The sequence below is a fragment of the Scylla paramamosain genome, chromosome 22 (assembly GCF_035594125.1).
Source record: "Scylla paramamosain isolate STU-SP2022 chromosome 22, ASM3559412v1, whole genome shotgun sequence".
In the NCBI taxonomy this organism is placed as follows: Eukaryota; Metazoa; Arthropoda; class Malacostraca; order Decapoda; family Portunidae; genus Scylla; species Scylla paramamosain.
In genome coordinates, this window is record NC_087172.1 from 318,544 (window position 1) to 340,000 (window position 21,457).

The following is a 21,457-nucleotide window of genomic DNA, read 5'->3' on the forward strand; positions in this document are numbered from 1 at the left end:
ATTCCTGACCGTCTTGGAGATACGCCCAACATTCTTGACCTTTTCCTGACCTCTAATCCTTCTGCTTATGCTGTCACCCTTTCTTCTCCGTTGGGCTCCTCCGATCACAATCTCATATCTTTATCTTGTCCTATCGCTCCAATCCCTCCTCAGGATCCCCCCTAAGCGAAGGTGCCTCTGCCATTTTGCCTCTGCTAGCTGGGGGGACCTGAGGAGGTATTTTGCTGATTTTCCTTGGAATGACTACTGCTTCCGTGTCAGAGATCCGTCTTTGTGTGCTGAGCGCATAACAGAGGTGATAGTGTCTGGCATGGAGGCATACATTCCTCACTCTTTTTCTCGTCCTAAACCTTCTCAACCTTGGTTTAACACAGCTTGTTCTCGTGCTGTACATGATAGAGAGGTGGCCCACAAAAGGTACTTAAGCCTTCCATCACCAGAATCTCATGCACTTTATATTTCTGCCCGGAACCATGCCAAGTCTGTTCTCCAACTAGCCAAAAACTCCTTCATTAACAGAAAATGTCAAAACCTTTCAAGATCTAACTCCCCTCGTGATTTCTGGCATCTAGCCAAAAATATCTCCAATAACTTTGCTTCTTCTTCCTTCCCTCCTCTATTTCAACCAGATGGCACCACTGCTATCACATCTATTTCTAAAGCTGAACTCTTCGCTCAAACCTTTGCTAAAAACTCTACCTTGGACGATTCTGGGCTTGTTCCTCCCTCTCCTCCACCCTCTGACTACTTCATGCCACGTATTAAAATTCTTCGCAATGATGTTTTCCATGCCCTCGCTGGCCTAAACCCTCGGAAGGCTTATGGACCTGATGGGGTCCCTCCTATTGTTCTCCGAAACTGTGCCTCCGTGCTTGCACCTTGCCTAGTCAAACTCTTTCAGCTCTGTCTGTCAACATCTACCTTTCCTTCTTGCTGGAAGTTTGCCTACATTCAACCTGTTCCTAAAAAGGGTGACCGTTCTAATCCCTTAAACTACTGTCCTATTGCTTTAATTTCCTGCCTATCTAAAGTTTCTGAATCTATCCTCAACAGGAAGATTCTTAAACATCTATCACTTGACAACCTTCTATCTGATCGCCAGTATGGGTTCCGTCAAGGCCGCTCTACTGGTGATCTTCTGGCTTTCCTTACTGAGTCTTGGTCATCCTCTTTTAGAGATTTTGGTGAAACTTTTGCTGTTGCCTTGGACATATCAAAAGCTTTTGATAGAGTCTGGCACAAAGCTTTGATTTCCAAACTACCCTCCTACGGTTTCTATCCTTCTCTCTGTGACTTCGTTTTCTTTCTGACCGTTCTATTGCTGCTGTGGTAGACGGTCACTGTTCTTCTCCTAAATCTATTAACAGTGGTGTTCCTCAGGGTTCTGTCCTGTCACCCACTCTCTTCTTATTATTAATTAATGATCTTCTAAACCAAACTTCTTGTCCTATCCACTCCTACGCTGATGATACCACCCTGCACTTTTCCACGTCTTTTCATATACGTCCAACCCTTCAGGAGGTTAACATATCACGCAGGGAAGCCACAGAACGCTTGACTTCTGATCTTTCTAAAATTTCTGATTGGGGCATAGCAAACTTGGTATTGTTCAATCCCTCAAAAACTCAATTCCTCTATCTATCAACTCGACACAACCTTCCAGACAACTATCCCCTCTTCTTCAATGACACTCAACTGTCTCCCTCTTCTACACTGAACATCCTCGGTCTGTCCTTTACTTATAATCTGAACTGGAAACTTCACATCTCATCTCTAGCTAAAACAGCTTCTATGAAGTTAGGTGTTCTGAGACGTCTCCGCCAGTTTTTCTCACCTCCCCCCAGCTGCTAATTCTGTACAAGGGCCTTATCCGTCCATGTATGGAGTATGCTTCACATGTCTGTGGGGGTTCCACTGATACTGCTCTTCTAGACTGGGTGGAATCAAAAGCTTTTCGTCTCATCAACTCCTCTCCTCTAACTGACTGTCTTCAACATCTCTCTCACCGCCGCAATGTTGCGTATCTAACAGTCTTCTACCGCTGTTTTCATGCGAACTGCTCTTCTGATCTTGCTAACTGCATGCCTCCCCTCCTTCCGCGGCCTCGCTGCACAAGACTTTCTTCTTTCTCTCACCCCTATTCTGTCCACCTCTCTAACGCAAGAGTTAACCAGTATTCTCAATCATTCATCCCTTTCTCTGGTAAACTCTGGAACTCCCTGCCTGCTTCTGTATTTCCACCTTCCTATGACGAATTCCTTCAAGGTTTCAAGACACCTATTCATCAATTTTTGACCACTGTTTTGACCCTTTTATGGGACTGGCATTTCAATGGGCATATTTTTTTAATGGATATTTGTTGCCCTTGGCCAGTGTCCTTCCTACATAAAAAAAAAAAAAAAAAAAAAAAAAAAAAAAAAAAAAACGCCACAATGAAACACTGCACGGAGCTCTCATTCATTAGTCAGTATTGTTGCCATGATCGTTTATTGATGAATATCAGTATGTACACGGTGTATATCACACAATGTCATGGAATGACCAGCTGAACTGGGAAGATCTAGCGTGAATCAGATGTCAGCAAGATACAGGCCAAGATAAATTCTTTAGCTCACAAAAGAAAAATACTTTACTCCAAAATATTCAAAAACTATTTTCTCACATTTCAAGAATGGTCCCAAGATTTCCATAAACCATTATATCCAAACTACAACACCAACGCCTATGTCATGTCTTAACATTTAGCATACGACCCAATGCCACTTTTTTTTTCTTAACTTACACAAATTCACAAACACTACCAAAAATTACACCAAGATAACTATAAAAAAGACCTAGTAATCTATTTTAAGTTGCAACCACCATGGACAGCTGTGCCGATTCCACACGCATCCCATTGATCACTGTCCTGCAGCTGCACAAGATGAAACCTGGGATTAATGCACGTAATGTTCTTCCAAGATCCTTTAACTTCTCACCTTACATACTGTTTCCCCAGTAGAAGGCTAGTGAAATGTTCCACATACTGACTTGATCAAGCTTCTAATGCCTTACTGCCACCTGTGAACTCAGCTCCATCAATATGGATGATGTAATAAATAAGTGCATGTAAAATTAACACACACCAAACATAAATTGATGTACCATGTTCAACATAATTGTAAGAACAGCATCTACACTCTACAACTGTAACAAAGGCATTTCCACATCAAAAATGGCAATGAAGTGAAAATCACTGGTCAATCACACTTACTGTATATTAAAATAATTTAAAACTATGCTGGGGCAGTCTTGAGATATGTGTCAGCCCTCAAAGCCTTAACTGCCCTTGTCACAACCCACCGGTGCTCAGACTTGAGAGAAAAAAAAAAAAAAAAAAAAAAAAAAAAAAAAAAAAAAAATTAAATAAATAAATAAATAAATAAAAAAATAAATAAATAAAAAAATCAATCAATCAATACTGCATATTGGGCAACACCAATTCTGCAAGTTCTTCTCACTAAACATACAGACCTTTGTTATTGCACCTTAACTCATCACAAATTGTTAGCTTTCATGTTTCCTTTTCTAAATTTTAAACATAATACATTAATTCTACCACAAAGCCAAGCTAAGATGACCAATCTGTGGCACACCCTAAGCACCACAATTGTCCTGGCATCCTTGCCTCAGTCCTTTCCTACTTCTGTTCCTGAGAAGGCGGGTGCACAAATAGAAATTACACTAATTCACGGACACCTCCAGTCTCGTCACAACTCCTTCCACCAACATTTTTCCCCACACACACTGAAAATCTTCACTTGTAAGTCGGAATACACTCTTATATTAATGCAAAAACTAAACATTTTCACCTGTATGCAGACAACCAACCTGTGTACCTTTGGCTCCTTTCTGTACACTTGTCTCCCAGTCACTGATGACCACTCCAGAGGGATGTATGTCTACTGCTCTTGGTGCATGGTTACCAATAAGTCTAGTAATGCAGTATATAAATACTCATAAAAAATAACGTTAAATAGATATATTGATATACTGATGAGGCTGTGGATATCCTCAGGGCACTTGAAACCAATCTATCACAAAGTACATTTATCAGTCTCCCTAATTAATATAACTAAAAGTAAATGGTAACTTAATCATACCATCTTTAAGTAGCAAAATTAGTTACCATAAATTATGCTTTTCTGAGATTTCAATTATAAAACACACGCAGTGAAAACTGCTATAAAGATAACCACCTCTGGGAAACTGTTGCAGTGAAATGTCAAAACATAGGACTAAATTAGTTTTTAACTTTTCTAACATATTACAACAGATAAAATATAATAAAATTGTCAAATTGTGTAATAAATAAATATAATACACACAGATTTCCCTTAATTTACCTGATACTACCCATAGTTGCACTTCCCTCAATATAACAAACTGTTAAATATAAAATGACCCTCTAAAATACAGGATGAGTGAATGGCATGATCATTGAGAATACTCCTCAATTGTGCAAATGGTACAATATCATCATCTTTGGTCAGGCCTGGCAGCCCAGGATGAAGAAAGTATTTACTCATAGTCCTCATCTTCACCTTCACCATCAGAACTATTTTTGGTAATATTCATTGGCTCCCCTAAGAAGTTGTACTCTGCGGTGGCCATGTCAATGGCCCACTGGAACTTCTGACGCTGAGTCTTGTTGTAGACCTTTTCTATGGGCACGTTGAATTTCTTACACCAGGCAACAGAGATCCGAGGGTCTAAATAGTTAAGCTTGGAGGTTCCCAAGGCGATGGTCTTGTTCTCCTCTTTGTCTGTGGCAGAGTGCTCCAGCTTCTCCAGCTGTTCCTTCAAGCGCTCCAAAGCTTTCTTTTTCTTCTCATAATTAATCTTCTCCTTTTGGGAGCCTCCAGATTTGGCTATCTTTTTCAACTGTTTGCATTCCCTCTCAGTCTCTTCCACCTGGTCCCTCTTGTCATTAATCTTCTTCTGCAGATTTGCCATAGACTTATCAAAACTCTTTGGGGCAGCTCTCTGATGGTTACACAACACAGCCACAGCTCGATTTGCTCTGTTGTACTGAAGGATCTTGGCTGATACAGGAGCATCAGGATCTGTAAGGAGTTCCAACTGCTCCTGGAGGGTGCGTGAAGCATTGTAGGTACGGAACACCTTGGCTGTGAGTCCGTCCATCAACTCATTCAAATGCTTGTTTAGGATTTGAGTCTGTAGGGGGAAAAATACATGGTTACAATTGGATTAAAGTCAGAAAGACAAAAATACATGGCTACTTTTTTCTATGTGATATTTACTAAAGCACATGCTTCAAACAATATATTAGAGTAAAATTTGACTGGTTATGATACTTCCCATGCTAAATTGTATTGCACTGTAAAGATATTCTGCTAGTATCAAACAATAAAACTTATTATTCCATAAAGAAGAGCATTCGAGCACAAAATTCTGATTTATCAAAAGTGGCTGGTTGGTCCAGCATGCAGAAGCATGTTTCCAAGAAACATGTTAATAAATGTAATGTGTGATTGTTTTGAACTATGAGACTTTGTGTAAGTGGTCAGTCATGAACCCTGACTTTGTCTTGCACTTTGGAAACAGCACAAAAGGCATTGAAAGAGATGCTCATCGTGAGGGCTGGGTTATGGGATTGAAGGAATTAAATTAAGTAGTGAGAATAGCAAACCTATGCCTGAAACAGATGACTGAATGCCAGGAGACAGAACCAGACAACATGGAATAAAACCATGATGTGGCACGCATTTAAGCCTATACTGTCAAATCTACTGTAATAATAACAATGCTAACAAACTAAAAAAATGGCTACAATCATGAGCATGGCAAAATTAGCACTTACATTGAGCCTGTCAAAGAGGTCATTTCCTTCCTCTTTGTTTTCTTTAAAGAGTTGAAGGTTCTTGAATACCTTTTTTTCAACACTCACTTCATTGTAGTAACGGATGGAATCTTTACCCAGGAAGTCAAAGACAACAACATACTCTTTGCCATCCTTCTGTTCGTGGAGTGTAATGTGTTCTACTCGGAGAGAACAACAGCCCACTGTGTCTGCCTGGTCCTCATCCTTCTCATTACCTGCTCTCAAAGCCAACTGTGGAAAGAAACATTACCATCAAGGACAATTCTTCACAGAGAACTGGGTACTAAATAGCAATGCAGCTCCACAGTATCAAGACAGATGTGGGCTAGGTTCAAACCTTTCCTGTCTTACAAAAACAACCCAGTTACTACTTCCTTGTCTAAAATTTCAACAGAAAGATAACATTACCTTATCAATGAAATATAATGCTACAGCACGCTGTCGTATCCGCATTTCTTTACTCTTCCAATCCAATCTGTATTGTTCTCTTATGCTGTCAACACATTTGTGCAATTTCCGGGCTGTTTCATACTTCTGCCAGTCCTTTTCTCCCTTAAGTTTGGATGCAGCATTGAGCATCACATACTTGGTCTGTCCCTGAACATTCTCCACCCAACAGGCCAGCCAGGTCACCGTGGGATCTGCTCGAACCTAAATGACAAGATGTCAGTTAATTTATTGCAATAAAGGAAATGACTGCATGGCCAACCAAACTTTTATCACCAAAATTACTTAAATTCTTTGACCACTCACTTCCTTCCATCTATGGCCTTCTGGGGGCTTTGGAATGACAGAATCTTTAGAGCAGTTGATGATGACATCTTCTGGCATGATGCGTTTCTTGAGCATGCCCTGCTTCGGGTGTTCCCCTCGTCCTCGAAACAGTCCTGGCGGCTCTATCTTAAAGTTGCCAATGCGCTGCTTGTGTCCATCAATGTTGCACCAGCCATACTCAGCAATCAAGGCTTCATTTTGCTCTTTGAGGGCCTTCTTCTCCTCCTTGGTTCGGTTCTTCCTATCTTCATTTTGTTGTACATAGAAGGCATGTAGCTGTCTGAAGTCACACTTGGAAAGATCAGTGATTATCTCCCTCTCCTTGGATGTCATTACCTGAAAATAAAAGTTATTGAAATTTCCATATGACTTGTATAAGAAATCTAAACAATACTTAAAAAAAAGTCAAATATCTTTTAAAGGTGATTCATCAATGTCAGTAACCCAATCTTGGCTTTTTTTTCTCCACCTCTAAAAAATACTACAAAAAATAAGTTTGTTGCCAAAAGCAGTCATATATGAAAACAGCAACTTACTCTTCTCCAATCTTTTAAGAAGTTTGAGTTGAAGACCTTCTTGGTGGTGTACTCATGCTCGATCATGCGGGCATAGAACCCAGCCACTTCTTCAGTTTCCTCAGACAGCTCCATGTGCTTCCCATCATAGAAGAATCTGACATTGCTAGGCAATCGAACATATGCTGGTGCCATCAAAGGTCCTTTGTGCTCTAGGAAGGTCCATTTCAGGCCGTCATCTCTCTTATTCTCCTCCCACCTAAAGCACAGTTTTTCAGTGTTAAAAATTTGAGAGAGAGAGAGAGAGAGAGAGAGAGAGAGAGAGAGAGAGAGAGAGAGAGAGAGAGAGAGAGAGAGAGAGAGAGAGAGAGAGAGAGAGAGAGAGAGAGAGAGAGAGAGAGAGAGAGAGAGAGAGAGAGGATGCCTCCTGTGATAGGTTGTGGGAGGTTCCAGAACATTACTTTAACTAGATGAATATGGATATAACCACCAAGGGAAATTACACAGTATAAGAGAATTGAGGAGCTCCGTGCATTAGGGGCTCAAATGCATAATTAGGAATTCCGAGTAATTATGCATTAAAGTAGGGACAAAGATCACGGACATTATTTAGGCGTAAAAATCAAAGTGTAATATATCATTTGAAAGCTTTGGAAGAGATCTTTTTTCCTGTGTTATTCGTTATTTTTTTTGGTTACATATTATAATAGAAATATGCACATTTTAGCACACCCATGTATGATTCCCACTATTCCCAATATGTGTGGCATGTAAATAAACACTCAAAATGAAAGGTAAATATGTATAATATATATATATAGTATTAATTTCATTATCCATTGCAATTATGTTTTATTATTATTTTTTTTTAATTATGATTGAGTTATTATTTTTTTCTAATTACGATTGAGTTGTTAAGAAAGGCCTTCTTACAGACAGTCACAGCCATCCCATCCACTAACACAGAATAGACACGTGTGCACTGTCTCTTACACTCAGTAGTAGGCTCATCCTGCTTCTTCCTGTGACGTTTCACGGGTGTCTCAACAACACGAAAGGCAATATAATTACTCTGGGCATCATGATTTCCTAGATCCCAGTATCCTTTGAAGATATCTTCCACTTTGTCACCCCCTACCTTGGTAAAACACTTATCAGGGCAAGTGCAGGGAGGCCCAACTCTCCTTGGACCCACTTCCTTCTTCGAGGTGTGACTGGTATAGGCCTCACCCCGGTTACATTTATGCTTAATTTCGGCTCTTATCCACTTCTCAGGGCACCGTTGCCTCTTTCGTGGCTTAGTTGAAGTCTCAGCTTCATGCTCTGATGAACTGGAGCTGTTATCAGACAGTAAATCCATGGTGAAAGCAAAAAAAATAACACTCGCGATACCACGTGTGGGCTGACGGAAGGATGTAGCGTGGCTAATGACGCGGGACGCCTCACAGCGCGTGATTGGCTGGGCGGCTGTGAGTGACTGAATACGGACTGCTCATTGGCCAAGCGCTTGAGCCCCTGATACACGCTACCGGAAAAGTCCTCTGCTCATAAAACAGGTTTCAGTATGCAATGCTCACCCCTCAGTACAGTGGGAATAAGGTAGGGAATCCTATCCCCAGCTATACCCACGTGATCTAGAAGAGTTGGAGAAGCCAGAACTGGCGAAAACAGAAAATGGCGGGAGATGACGCATGAGCCCCTAATGCACGGAGCTCCTCAATTCTATGACTTATTTTTCAACTCAAGGCTTTAATGATGGAGAACTAGTAACTGCAGCCATAGACTGGTGGCCTCTATTTTGATGCTAGACTTGAAACATCCAGATCTTTTGGCCAAGCTGAGAGATCAGCACCACTAGATCATCATTCACTTGGGGGCTAACCTCCTGTGATGCAACAGACTTCAGAGAGCAAGTGCTATATGTTGCCTAGTGAAGCAAATAATGAAGCCACTCATGCATAATCTTGTTACCCAATAAAAGATGAGACAAAACAAAGGAATAATTTATAAACTTATATAAGAAGTGAAGAGCTACTAAATCATGTTGGGATTATTACATATTACTCCAAACACCAATGAAGCAAAGTATTAACCATTTCCAGACTGGCTCCTCCTCCTTCTTTGTCTTCTTGGTTGGTGACTCAGGAGCACCTCCTGGTGGAGCAGTCATCCTTGCTCCCTTCATCTTCTTTTCTTTCTTTTCCTTCTTGATTTTCTTCTTTTCCTATAACAGAGATGTAATATAAGCATAACTTTACCAGGTATGATAATCAATTACACACTTTATCATTAATATCATGTCAATTACTTTCATTGGATTGTCTGGGAAAACTAAACTTAAGCTGGGGGAGATAGATAATCCAGCAATGAGACAACATGATACAAACCCTCAAGTCCCACTACACAACAGACACTAGGCAAAGTAATAAAGGTGACAAAACAGGATAGTTCATTATTCTCCAGGCTTTCTTAATGATTTCAAATTTCAAAAAATGAAATACAACCCTAAGTAATTCATTTTAACCATTATCTATCCTATGCAGTTTATTACTATTATCTATCTTCCAATTCATCACATCCATCCCATGCATCCTCCCAGTCCCTCACCATATCTTGTTACTGAATCAGTCTTCCCCACCTGGTTTCCTGGCTAACCTCAACATTAATGCACACACACACATGCATTCTTTCTCCACAAAGATCTTATCATCTCCACTTGTTCCATGTTATCTGAGTGCTGTGTATTCCTGCATTCTTTTTCTCAAACTCTCCTATTCTCATCACGTCTTCATAGCAGTGAATAACTACGATCATTAACTGTTTTCCTTTCCTTCTGTCTATCTTAAGATTTACAGTCATATGAAAGAGAAGAGAAAGAAAAGCATGCACATACCCATACATACATACATACATACATACATACACACACACACACACACACACACACACACACACACACACACACACGGAGAACATGCTTCATGTCTATCAATACTCATTCATGACAAGTCACAATAATTTCCCACAAACAAATGAGAAACACTGGCTACCTACATCTGGACATAAAATATACAAAAAATATGTAAACTATAATTAAGACATATCCAAGCAATGACTGAATGATAAGATGTTGCAACAACACTTATGTTGATCCACGAGTAACAGGGCGTTATCTTAAGAGGAATGCATTTTGAATTATGTATGCAGGATACTGAACTCCTCAATATGCTCATGAAGCTACAAATGTGGACATGTATGAAGAGAAATCCTTATCAGCCACACTAGTGTCTCAAAAGTGAAATGGCATAACATGACCTTTGAAAGGAACATTATGATGAGTACAAATAAAGTGGGCCACCTACTGGCTTGAAGTCGTCATCATCATCCTCCTCCTTTATCTTTTTTCTCTTTTTCTCCTTTGGTTCTGTCTTAATTTTCTTGCGCATAGCAAGAGGTTTGTCATCATCATCATCATTTTCCTCATTTCTGTGCTTGCGATGTGACTGAAATATAAGAGCCTAGGTTAACTTTTCCTGTTCTTATAGAGAACTGTACCCAAAATGAAAGAAATATAAATATTACTGTTGTATATAGTGAAAATATTTCATTGGATATTAACGAAAAGCAGGAAAATTTAATCTAATGATTAACAAAATACTTTAGTATACTACAATGGCTACAAGATAGAGCTATGTAACAAATTCAGGAAATAAAGGAAGAAAAGCATGAGAATATAATACAGAAAAACCCAAACAGATTAGAAATGCAGATCACCTAATGCTTACTGATCATGTCTATGAAGACTGGGTAAAATATATTACATGTTTATACATCTCTAATACTTGACAATAGTGGTTAACCTCAAGTACATTTTCCACAGGGCATCCAGTTAACCTCTATTCACCAATATCAAAGAAGTAGGAACCTCATAAAATCCCAACAATTCAAGATGTACAACCAGCAGGCATCCTCCATCAATTCCAGCAAACGTCCCATAGCCACCGTACAGAGGAGTGAAGAGCGAAGGTACTTGTGAGAGGCTCGCACAGGCGAGGATCTTGCCTCCTACGCCCAAAGAATAATAAAGCAAAACACACTCACCAATGGCATATCATCCTCATCATCATCCTCTGGTAGTTCCTCAGGTTCCTTCTTACTCACCAGGGGCATCTCCTCCTCATCTTCTTCAGGAGGCTCATCCTTCATTGGCTCACTGATCACCAGCTTGTCCTCCTCCTCTGACTCCACCGGCTCCTCCTTCACCGTTACATCTTCCATGGGAGGCTGTTCATAAAAGTCTCGGAGGGATGTCTCCTCCGTTTCCACCTTGATCTGACAAGGTGGAAAATGAGGAATAGATGCAAACCATTTATCTAATACTTCAGTAAACATCAGTTTCCATCTTCATCTGACTAAAAGAAAAGATGGGAAATAAAAGATGGATACAAAATATTTAATAACTAATCAAAACATCACCGGTTTTGCTTTTAATACTTCTGTTAGCGTCAAAAATTGTAATTGTGATCAGTTATAATTAACTATAAATTGTAAGCACAACATAACTTTGCATACTAAAGAGGCTGTATGAAATTCCTTGCATATTATGAAAAAACTGCACGAAATTCCAATTTGAAAATGGAAAATGAGACAACCCACACACCTTCTCTCTTTCCCGTTCCTTCTCACGGTTCTTTTCTTTCTCTCTGTGCCTTTCACGTTCCTTGTCCTTGTCCCTGTGGCTTTTGTGCGTCGAGGAGGAATGGCGGTCCTTGTCCCTGTCCTTCTTCTCCCCACTGCTGCTGCTGCTGTGTTTCTTTTCATCTCTGTGTCTTTCCTTGTCCTTGTCCCGAGACTTCTCCTTGTCACTGCGCTCCCTGTCCTTGTCCCTGTGCTTGTCCTTATCCCGGTGCTTTTCCTTGTCACTCCTTTCCCGGTCCTTGTCACGGTGTTTGTCCTTGTCACTTCTCTCCTTGTCCTTGTCCCTGTGCCTGTCCTTGTCGCTCTTCTCCTTGTCCTTGTGCCTTTCGCTCTGATCCTTGTCTTTGCTGCGTTCCTTGTCCCGATCCTTGTCCTTGTGTGAGCTCTTGTGACTAGAAGAGTGCCTGTCTTTGTCCTTTTCCCGATCCTTGTCCTTGTGGGAGGTCTTGTGGCGGTCCTTGTCCCGGTGGCGGTCCTTCTCCCTGTCCCGGTCCTTGTGCTTGTGTTTGTGCTCTTTGTGTTCACGATGTTCTGAAGTTCCATTTGAAATGCCATTGGACATTCCTGAGAAGGACAAAAAAAGCATCACCATGAAATGAAATTGACTAAATTCAAAAGCAAAAGCTAAACCCCTCAAATACTAATGATTCACTATAGATTTCAATAAACTTTAATGAGGCATTTTGAGTGCCTTTTTTTTTTGAGCTTATTAAAGACCATCCACTTAAATTAATTAAAGACTAAGTTATGACTCAAAGGACATAACTCCTTAATGGTTATATCCAACCTGCTCAGGGACCAAGGATTTCAACTTGCCCATTCTCACATTCTAAGGGTAATGCCTAAGTACACACGATTGATAAAAAAAATAAATATTATATAAATTGATATGTAAAATAAATAAATAAAAAAAAAACAAAAAACAAATAAATAAAAAAGTAAATTACACACATCCCGTCAACCTAAAAAAGAAGCATTTGATAAATCAGCAAGTTTCACCTAGTACAGCTACACAATGTTCTACGTCTGTGTGTAATGAAAGTTACCAATTGTTGAACAAGCCTCAAGTAAGCAAATCTTAAGTTTCAACATTGACCACTTATGAAGTTAAATAAATTCATCTACCACATATGTTGACAATGTTTCTTCATTACTATAAAACAAGAAAAACGAAATTTCTCCAATAAATAAACTTTTTAGAATAATTTACAATACTTTTCCATATTCCTAAGGCTGGACAGTTATCAAATAAAATGCAACTACGCATTTATTATCGAAAGGTACACATTAAAAGTTATTTTATATCAAGAAGCTGTACTACGTAGTAACAAACATCCACACATCACACAAGAGCACCACTTATTCAAGCTCTTGCGCAATAAATAGTTGTCACCAATAAGTTTCCGTAGTCACATTCTGCCACGGCTTAAATTCGTATTCTGGCAACAACAAAGTTAGCATAATGTTTACTTGAGATTCCAGGGCATGTGGCTGCGTCCCCTGCCCCCCCACACCCCCAACCTTCTCACTGAGCACGTGGACTGCATGCGATCACACAAAAAAGGTATCCTTGAAGGTTTATCCTCCCTAAAAGAGTTACCAATACATCTATATCGACCATATACTGCTATGAATACTCTAATCATAAATCCACCATATAGTAACAAATAAATACAAGAGATAGTGCCACAAAACATGGGCCAGCGAAGGCTAAGCCAAAGGCGGCGCAGGTTTCGAACACAGGGGGGAAGGTTTGTGGTGACGTCTGGCCGTCTAAGCGAAAGCGGCCGGGGAGGAGGGAGTATGAGGGAGGGAGGAGGGGGTGGGGAATGGCGGGGTGGACCCAGGGATGAGTGAGGTAGGGGGTTTCCTGGGATGGAGGGAGAAGGGGATTGAGACACTTGGCAGCACGTGAGTCCACCCAGCTCGCTTATCCCCCCGCAACCCTTCATGACCGGCGAGGATCATACTACCATCTGTTGTGCTGCATTTACTGCAACCACAAACGCTTGCGGCTTATCTTCTCATGATACACACACAAATACTTATCACTCGCAGAACTACGCTGTTATGAACTTCAGCGTTTATCAAGATCATTACATATAAAAAGCCATGTTTCAAATACACACGTCTGTATGCCTTCACTGTAGCCGCGAGGTAGTCCCGTTAGCATAAGCTTGACCCGAGGCCACAGTATCCGTCCCCTCCTGCACCACCACCACCACCACCACCCGGCACATGTCTAGCCGGGCCATCAGCCAGCACCAACTTAGATTCTCTCCGATGATACTCTGGTGGCATTCTTCTTTACCCAAGCTTTCACCTACTTGTACCTAATGTGTGTTACCTATGCCTTTAAATCAGCTGAGTGGGGGCGGTTTCCACAGGTAATTCTTGAGGGCACATATACGCGTGTTATATTTAATTGGTAGGAAATTCCACTAGACAATGAATACCAAGTCCAAAGGAATGTTACAGGAATGAGCTGGTGGGAAAAAAAAAAAAAAAAAAAAAAAAAAAAAAAAAAAAAACAGGACAGGTCAGCGTTGCTGCCACCTCCGCCTGAGACCAAGTTCCCACGCCGCCGTGGACTTAGTCTCTGACGCCAGGCCGGGCTCCCACAAATCGTTAAACCTGCACCCTACTACCATACTTTCGGGATATATATGACTGGGAATGTACTACGCTACCTATAAGTCACATGTCTAGATTCACAAAACATCAGCCTAATAGAAAGTGTGGTGTGTGTATATGGTGTTGCAACCAAGGCCAAGAATGGCTGCCTGAAACAAAGTCCCAAGCTGAGGGGGGACTTTGTCTCCGCACGGCCCGGCCGCCAACACTTACCGTTTGATATCGCCGTCTCCCCGCCTTCCTGAAACACATTAGGGCTCCCATTACTATACACTCGGCAAGATACACAACATACTACACTATCACAGCTTAAATCCTTAAATTAAAGGTGCTCTACTTAGTATGGAAACGGGTTCAACGTACGGACTTAGTCTGGGCAGCAGCCATCTTCACGCCGCAGCCAGAGTCCACTTTCATCAATTAAATACCACACTCCGCTACTTCCACTGCACACTGGCCTACACTGTAGTCATTCCATGCACCCATATGGTCAAATGAATACTTACAGGCATGGACAGCTCCTCCATTTCAGACATGTGGAACACAACACCAAAAATGTGACAAAGTCCCTTCCGACAGCAAGCAGGACGAGGCGCCGCCAGAGACAGAGTACACAAGACGCCGCTCTGCGCCTGCGCCGCACTGCCGCTCACCTTGCCTTATCTCATTTCTCTATGACGCACACCAAATGTTTACTTCTTTCTTGAAAACTTATTTTTTGTAATGTTGAGCGCGAAACTACGATTATATGTGTGGCTATTCACTTGTTGTATGCTAAAATAGCAGGATACATTAAATTTGTAATTATCGTGTCTCTGGCAGCTATTTCCTTTGCGGCAGTGAGGTGTTTTTAAATTTGTTTAAAGGAACTTAGCCAGTTCAGAAAAAAAGAAAATTTTCATAAGGTTTTTTTAATCACAAGTATCTTTGTTACCTTACAAGTCACCGTATGGCAAACTGTGTTTGGTCAAACAGAATTTGGAAGCTGTGAAAGAAACAAAGTTGTTGAAAATCTTGATCCCTTGATCAGTGACAGACCTTCCATAATATTCATTACACACACACACACACACACTGCTGACTCATATTCTCTCTCTCTCTCTCTCTTTCTCTCTGAAAACACTTGGATATGTAAACTGTTTTTATCCATGGATTGTGAGGATCTGAATAATTATTCGTTAATTAAGCAAATAATTATCTATGGGACACAAGTCTAGGGTTGCTATAGGACAGGTCTAGAGAAAACATTCCTTCAGTGCTCATGTAATGGTGACGAACAGGACATGAAGGCGCAGGAAGTCACTCCCCCACCCTGATGCAACTCCCACTCGCCTCATTGTTATCCTCTCGCCTCTCCTTGTCTTTTAATCCCTTTCCTTGCCTCGCTCTCTCCTATCCTGCAACCGTGGCCTTTTAAAACCTGCCACCATTCCCTTCCTCCCTTCTTTAAACCTGCTACTACTGCCTCCTCTCCCTTTCCCCTGTACCCTTAGTTCCAGATTTTTGGGGCAGCAAAGGACATGGTTTTGGAGTTAACCTCGCTTTAACGTATGTTGATATATATCTTAAATATCGCTCCGGGCCCTTCAGAAAACATCCATGATCATTAGTTTAGTGAGGAAATTTTTTTTTTCTTTCTATAATGTGAAACGTTGCACTCTAATAATACTTCTGAATAACTTTGCGACAAGTCCTGAAATATAGAGTGGGGGAAAATATTGATCAGGACCACGTATGTCTCAGCAGCTGTTTACTTATCGTGTCTTGTGTTTTGTCACTAAGGTTTATGGACTAGGGTAATATTTATGGACTGCTACTTCTTTCCCTTCTCCGTTTCCCTAGTTGGCGTCCACGGTTGACCTCAATTATTATTATTTTTTTTTCTTTGATTATTTTTCCAGCTGTTTCTCCGCATTTGTAGCTCTCTTCTCTGTAGCTTATTTTTTTTTTTTTTTTGCCGCCTCCTTATCTTTCATCATCAATAAACAACTTTCAGGGTCTTTAAACAGAATTTCCTTATATCCATTACTAGACAATTTAAACCATCTCAATGTTGATTTAGCTTTGCATCTATCTCATTCTCTGCCGCCTCCTAATCTTCAACCATCAATAAACACTTTCTAAGGTTTAAGAAGAAAAGTTGTCCCTCTTTTCCGATAACTTAATTCATACGTCCTTCTCGCGTCCTATTCCTTATCTTTTATCATTGGTTTATGACAGCGATGCATGACAGTTACTAGCACAATACATCAATCCTCAAAGATGTGATGAATCGCTTTAAAAGTGACCACACGTTTCACCATTTGGGTTATCGAACTTGTCATATCACAGAAGTCAGCGAAGATAACCAGATACACTCGTAAATGAGATGTGACTGACAGAAGTGGACTATGGTGATTAGTGAGCCTACCAAGGATGATAAGAGCAAAATTTTCTTGTAAGGAACCGTGTCAGAATTATTATATCAAGCGTTTTGGGTCTCTTATCTCGACCACTTAAATTTGAACTAATACGCTGTAGTGAGAGCTACTGGTGATTTTCAAAGAAGTGTCATGAGTCTAGTGATAGTTAATAAGGATGAATTTTCTTCATTAACAGGGAAAACACTCAAAAGAACATGAATGATCCATCGATCTACAACCAAGTGTTCCATCAACCGTTTCTTTTACTTCCTGATCACGTAAAATCATTTGCAGCAAGACGCAAACCATTTATAATTTCTTGTATTCATACCCATTATCCATGCACTATCTTCATGCTTGGATACTGATAAACTATCTTTCACACTTTACCTGTCTTGGTTGTCTTGAAAATAAATTTACCTTTTCTACTTGTTCTTACTTCTAAAGATGTTAACTCCACAGTAACTTTCCTCCTTGGATTTGTGTCAATACACGTCCTGAATCTTATCACCTTTAAGGTTCCCTTAACCGAGACTTATTAGTGACAGGCAAACGTGAGGCGAGCAGGAGATAGGTGTTCAGCTACGCTCGCTCAGCTACGATTACAATGCGAATGGGAATTACATGACGCCAGGAAGTGGAATGCACAAACTTGATTTCTAATGGATGTTTTAACTTTGAGAAGGCCGACTTGCATATAAAATTTACCTGCTTTGAGATATTCGTCGCTGCGTTACGGATATTTAATAGTATTTAATAAGTTAGTTGAAGCTAATGACTGCTAAAAACCCGCGCGAGTGTGATTTACCACTGATAAATTAGTGGAAATTGAATGTGTGCCGATATAGATTTTTTTCTATATAATTTTTCATCTATAATAATTCAATGACAGCATCTTAGTGTGATGGAGTAGGTCAGATTAACAATAATTCGCCAGTCTTTGTGCATTATTTATCTTGATGCTTTAATTCTTGCTGCTTTGTAAAAAAAAAGAAAAAAAAATAAACAAATAAAAAAAAATAATAATAATACAAAAATAAAATAAGAGGATCTATTATTACTTATCACAAATCTTACATGTTTGATTTGATTTTTCACTTTTGATTCTTCCATGTCATTGTTCTAAATTGCAGGAAAATAAGTTATATTATTTGAGTTACTAGTTTTTATGTTCTTATGTGGGCATGTCTTTTGCAGGGATTGCCACGTGTAGGCCTGCTGATGCCTTATTCTACTAGCTTCCCTTGTGTTCTTTACTTCTTGTGTTTATATATATATATATATATATATATATATATATATATATATATATATATATATATATATATATATATATATATATATATATATATATATATATATATATGAATTACATGATCTCTTAATCCCACATATAGCTGCTGCTGCTGCTGTCTTCTACACCTCTACCTGGACTAACTGTTCATGAAAGATGCAACTGACAAGTGACAGACTTTCATTCCAGCAGGTCAAGTACTCGGGATTAATGGTGAGAGTTTAATATATTGCCTCCTAACAGCTAAGACCATACCACAATATTATTTCCTTCTACTTCTTCTACTATTACTACTACTACTACTACTGCCATTGCCACTACTACTACTACTACTACTACTACTACTACTACTACTACTACTACTACTTTTTCATGTAAGAGGGTACAAAGGGGCAGAAAAGCCCACTGAAAGTGACAGTCCCCAAAAAGTAGAGCCAAAAGGATTGTCTATAATTAGATAAGTGTCTACTACTACTACTATTACTACTACAACTACTACTACTACTACTACTACTACTACTGTGGCACAATGATCCACTTACCTAAAACAAAATCATTCCAGGATAATGGCTTGATGATTAAATTGTAGGTACCCTTCAGTGTAATCATGGTGATCTACATTTGGGCACATGAGTAACATAAAACTGTAAATGACAAACATTGAAATAACTTGATATTTTAGAGCTATAATAAACTAATCACTTTTTATTATATCTAACCAGTTTTTCTCACTTATATATTTAGTTTTTATTCATCCATTCATTCATTAAGCACTAATGTTTATTCTAAGTATCTATATATGAGGCTCAGAATCCCATATGGTGTGGCCCAGACGAAGCATCACACATTCATACACACATCATTCACACAAGTAACCTCCTTGGCCCGTGGTGGAAAGGGATCATCTTGTGGATAACAGCTGACCACATACTTCCACAGCAAAGTCCAACAGCATACACTGGTTTATCTCTGCCCCTTCATAAAAAGACTGTTTCCTACCCAGCACCTGGTTATCATTGTATCTGTTTGTTCATCTTTTAGGCTTTCAGTCAACAGATTGGAGCATTTAACATGAGGATCAGGTGTTTAATTTCACAGACAATGTTTGGCTTCATTGCACTTAGCAATTAGAGATCTGGTTTAGTCATGGTCAGAAAGTGAGTTATCAGTTATATTCACTCCCACTGCTTAATGGTTTCCCTTGATCTAAACTCCTCTGATCTGACATTCTCCTTACAGGATCTGATTGCTGACAAATTTGGCAGATCAGAAAACTTACGAGTGAGGAAAAACTAAACCCCACAGTGAGGTACTGTGATGTGCTTCTCAGTTTCTAAGCATGACTATGCCACTTCCATATAATGAACCTCTCTGAGTCTTGCAGAATAGCTATTCACCAATGCTGTTGTAAGGAGAGGGTAAGCTATAATCTCTGGAATTGTCACTGATACAACTGCTAATTGCAAGCTTTCCTAAATTGTTTTTTACATAGATTAATCAATGAATATGTTGTATTCTTGGATTACCATCACAATTACTTAACCAAAACTGATAATGTTGTATTCTGATGTCTTTTAATACATGTATTTATAGGAAAACCTTGTGCACTAGAGGTCCCTGCAGTCCCACACCTAAGATTAAATCTGACTGAAACTTATCTAACATTTTAACTTGACCTAACTTAGTTTTGTCTGTATCACCCAACTATCTGTTTTTGTGTTGCCAGAATGTCACCCCCATGAAGTTGCTGGGACAAGGTGCTCCTCATCCGCATCCTTACACGCATGATGGCACCCACAAGCATTCCCTCACAATGCATTGCCAAGATGGTTCAAGGTTAGATGAGTGAGGATAACAAAGTTTGTGTGGTGCACTAAAACTAGTTTCCCTTGTTTCATTTGAGATTGTTTTGTGTGTTTTTTAATTGGCTTGACTCTTCTGGCAAATGGTACTCGCATATCATTGAACTTCCCAAAATTCAGGTTTTGGACAGTTTGGTATCAAGTTTCCACTGGCTAAACTAAGGAGTTCTGCAATGAGTGATTCAGACATGAAGACTAGATAGTGAAGACATCATGGTATCATTCACCAAGCTATCACAGCTATCTTCACTTCATTAGTCTAGATTGGCATTCCATCTTCCAAACAGGCTGATATTCCCTGTAGAGAGTCATAACTGAGATAATAAATGTACATTAGAACTCAGAAAGAACCAAATCAGTTGTGACTAATTACACTGATATCTGCTTCAAAGAATTCCCTCAAGAGGGCAGTCTCAGCAGAAAAAGTCTCCATTCGCACCTGCACATACATTTCCTGCATATCTCTTGTCTGGCTAGTGACAGGTTGGATGGCTTTGGATTTTAATCCTGTCTTCACATTTATGTTAACACTTCCTTTGATATTTACATCTATAATTTCTATAACTTGTCTCTCCTAATCCTTCCCTTCTCTTCCTACCAGAGTTTACCTACCAGAGTTTACCTATTCAAGTTTACTCATTTGAAAGGTAGTGGGGAAATAAGAATTGGTTTCCTTATAAAAAGTTCTCATATACAAGACATATCAGTCATTTAATTATTTAACCAAATTCACAAAGATATATGTTAAGATACTTCAACTATTTAATTTCCTCTGTTTTTTCACTCTAACATTGAAATATAAAATGTACTATTTTCTTTATTTATGTGTTATATCTTGACTGTTTCATTAATCCTCTTTTAACACACTATGGTATTCTCTTTTTTTATCTACTCTAATTGTTTTTAAGGCACCATGAAAACATCAGTGTCCCTCTACGTGTGTTTTTCACTCTTAATGAGAGAAATCTAATTATACTGATCTGAGATAGTTTCTAGTTGCAAATGAATGAATCAGGCCATGGGTGTGTGACTGTACCAGAAGTTAACAATATCATGAGTCAGTATGCTGCACAGTCTCTCTGTAACACTGTTTTTTTTTTGTGACTGCATTCACTTGTTCCAATGCTGTTTCACTGTGAACTTCAAGCTGAAGCTAAGAGCAAGCATCAAATTGTGTGTCAAACTAGGGAAACTGGCAACAGAAACCCTGGAGATGATACGGCAGTGAAGCAAGGAGCCAGGCAGGGTACTCTGAGAGATACTTGCATTTCATGAGAGGCATATCAATGAAGGGTAACAAGAGGTATTGGTGACCCTCACAAGTATCCTGGGTTGTACATCCTGTGACTTCTTTCTCTTCTTTCCAGGATGAATTTCAGAGTTAAGAGTTGCTG

General features: G+C 39.6%; 1 protein-coding gene and 1 long non-coding RNA gene across 4 annotated transcripts in view; one reads left to right on the top strand and one right to left on the bottom strand.

Annotated features, from left to right (window-relative positions):
- Positions 1 to 4,005: 4,005 nt before the first annotated feature.
- Positions 4,006 to 15,145, bottom strand: LOC135111384 (DNA topoisomerase I, mitochondrial-like). Of its 3 annotated transcripts, none has more exons than XM_064024605.1 (11): positions 15,012 to 15,145; positions 14,719 to 14,746; positions 11,834 to 12,435; positions 11,275 to 11,505; positions 10,536 to 10,676; positions 9,267 to 9,397; positions 7,195 to 7,432; positions 6,638 to 6,994; positions 6,293 to 6,535; positions 5,864 to 6,115; positions 4,006 to 5,217 (listed from the first exon to the last, which is right to left on the bottom strand). In XM_064024605.1, the coding sequence occupies exons 1-11, from the start codon at positions 15,039 to 15,041 to the stop codon at positions 4,561 to 4,563; spliced, it is 2,910 nt and encodes a 969-aa protein (XP_063880675.1). In that variant the 5' UTR covers positions 15,042 to 15,145; the 3' UTR covers positions 4,006 to 4,560. The 3 variants fall into 3 exon arrangements, with proteins under 3 accessions (XP_063880675.1, XP_063880676.1, XP_063880678.1); XM_064024606.1 differs by having other exon boundaries at positions 11,335 to 11,505; positions 15,012 to 15,144; XM_064024608.1 differs by lacking the exon at positions 14,719 to 14,746 and having other exon boundaries at positions 15,012 to 15,139.
- Positions 15,146 to 19,480: 4,335 nt separating this feature from the next.
- The window catches only part of LOC135111385 (uncharacterized), a 2,378-nt gene continuing 401 nt past the window's right edge, over positions 19,481 to 21,457 (top strand). The window contains exons 1-3 of the long non-coding RNA XR_010273724.1: positions 19,481 to 19,619; positions 19,928 to 20,037; positions 21,431 to 21,457. The exon at positions 21,431 to 21,457 is cut by the window's right edge and continues 401 nt beyond it. This is a non-coding gene — a long non-coding RNA (uncharacterized LOC135111385). The remainder of the gene's footprint in view (positions 19,620 to 19,927; positions 20,038 to 21,430) is intronic.

Bases quoted from the DNA above. Each gene is read 5' to 3' on its own strand.
- LOC135111384 (XM_064024605.1), bottom strand. From the start codon at position 15,041: ATGTCTGAAATGGAGGAGCTGTCCATGCCT. The intron at 7,433-9,266 runs GTTAATACTTTG...ACTGTGCTTTAG, and splicing joins GAGGAGCCAGTCTGGAAATG to GTGGGAGGAGAATAAGAGAG. The intron at 6,536-6,637 runs GTGAGTGGTCAA...CTTGTCATTTAG, and splicing joins AAGGCCATAGATGGAAGGAA to GTTCGAGCAGATCCCACGGT.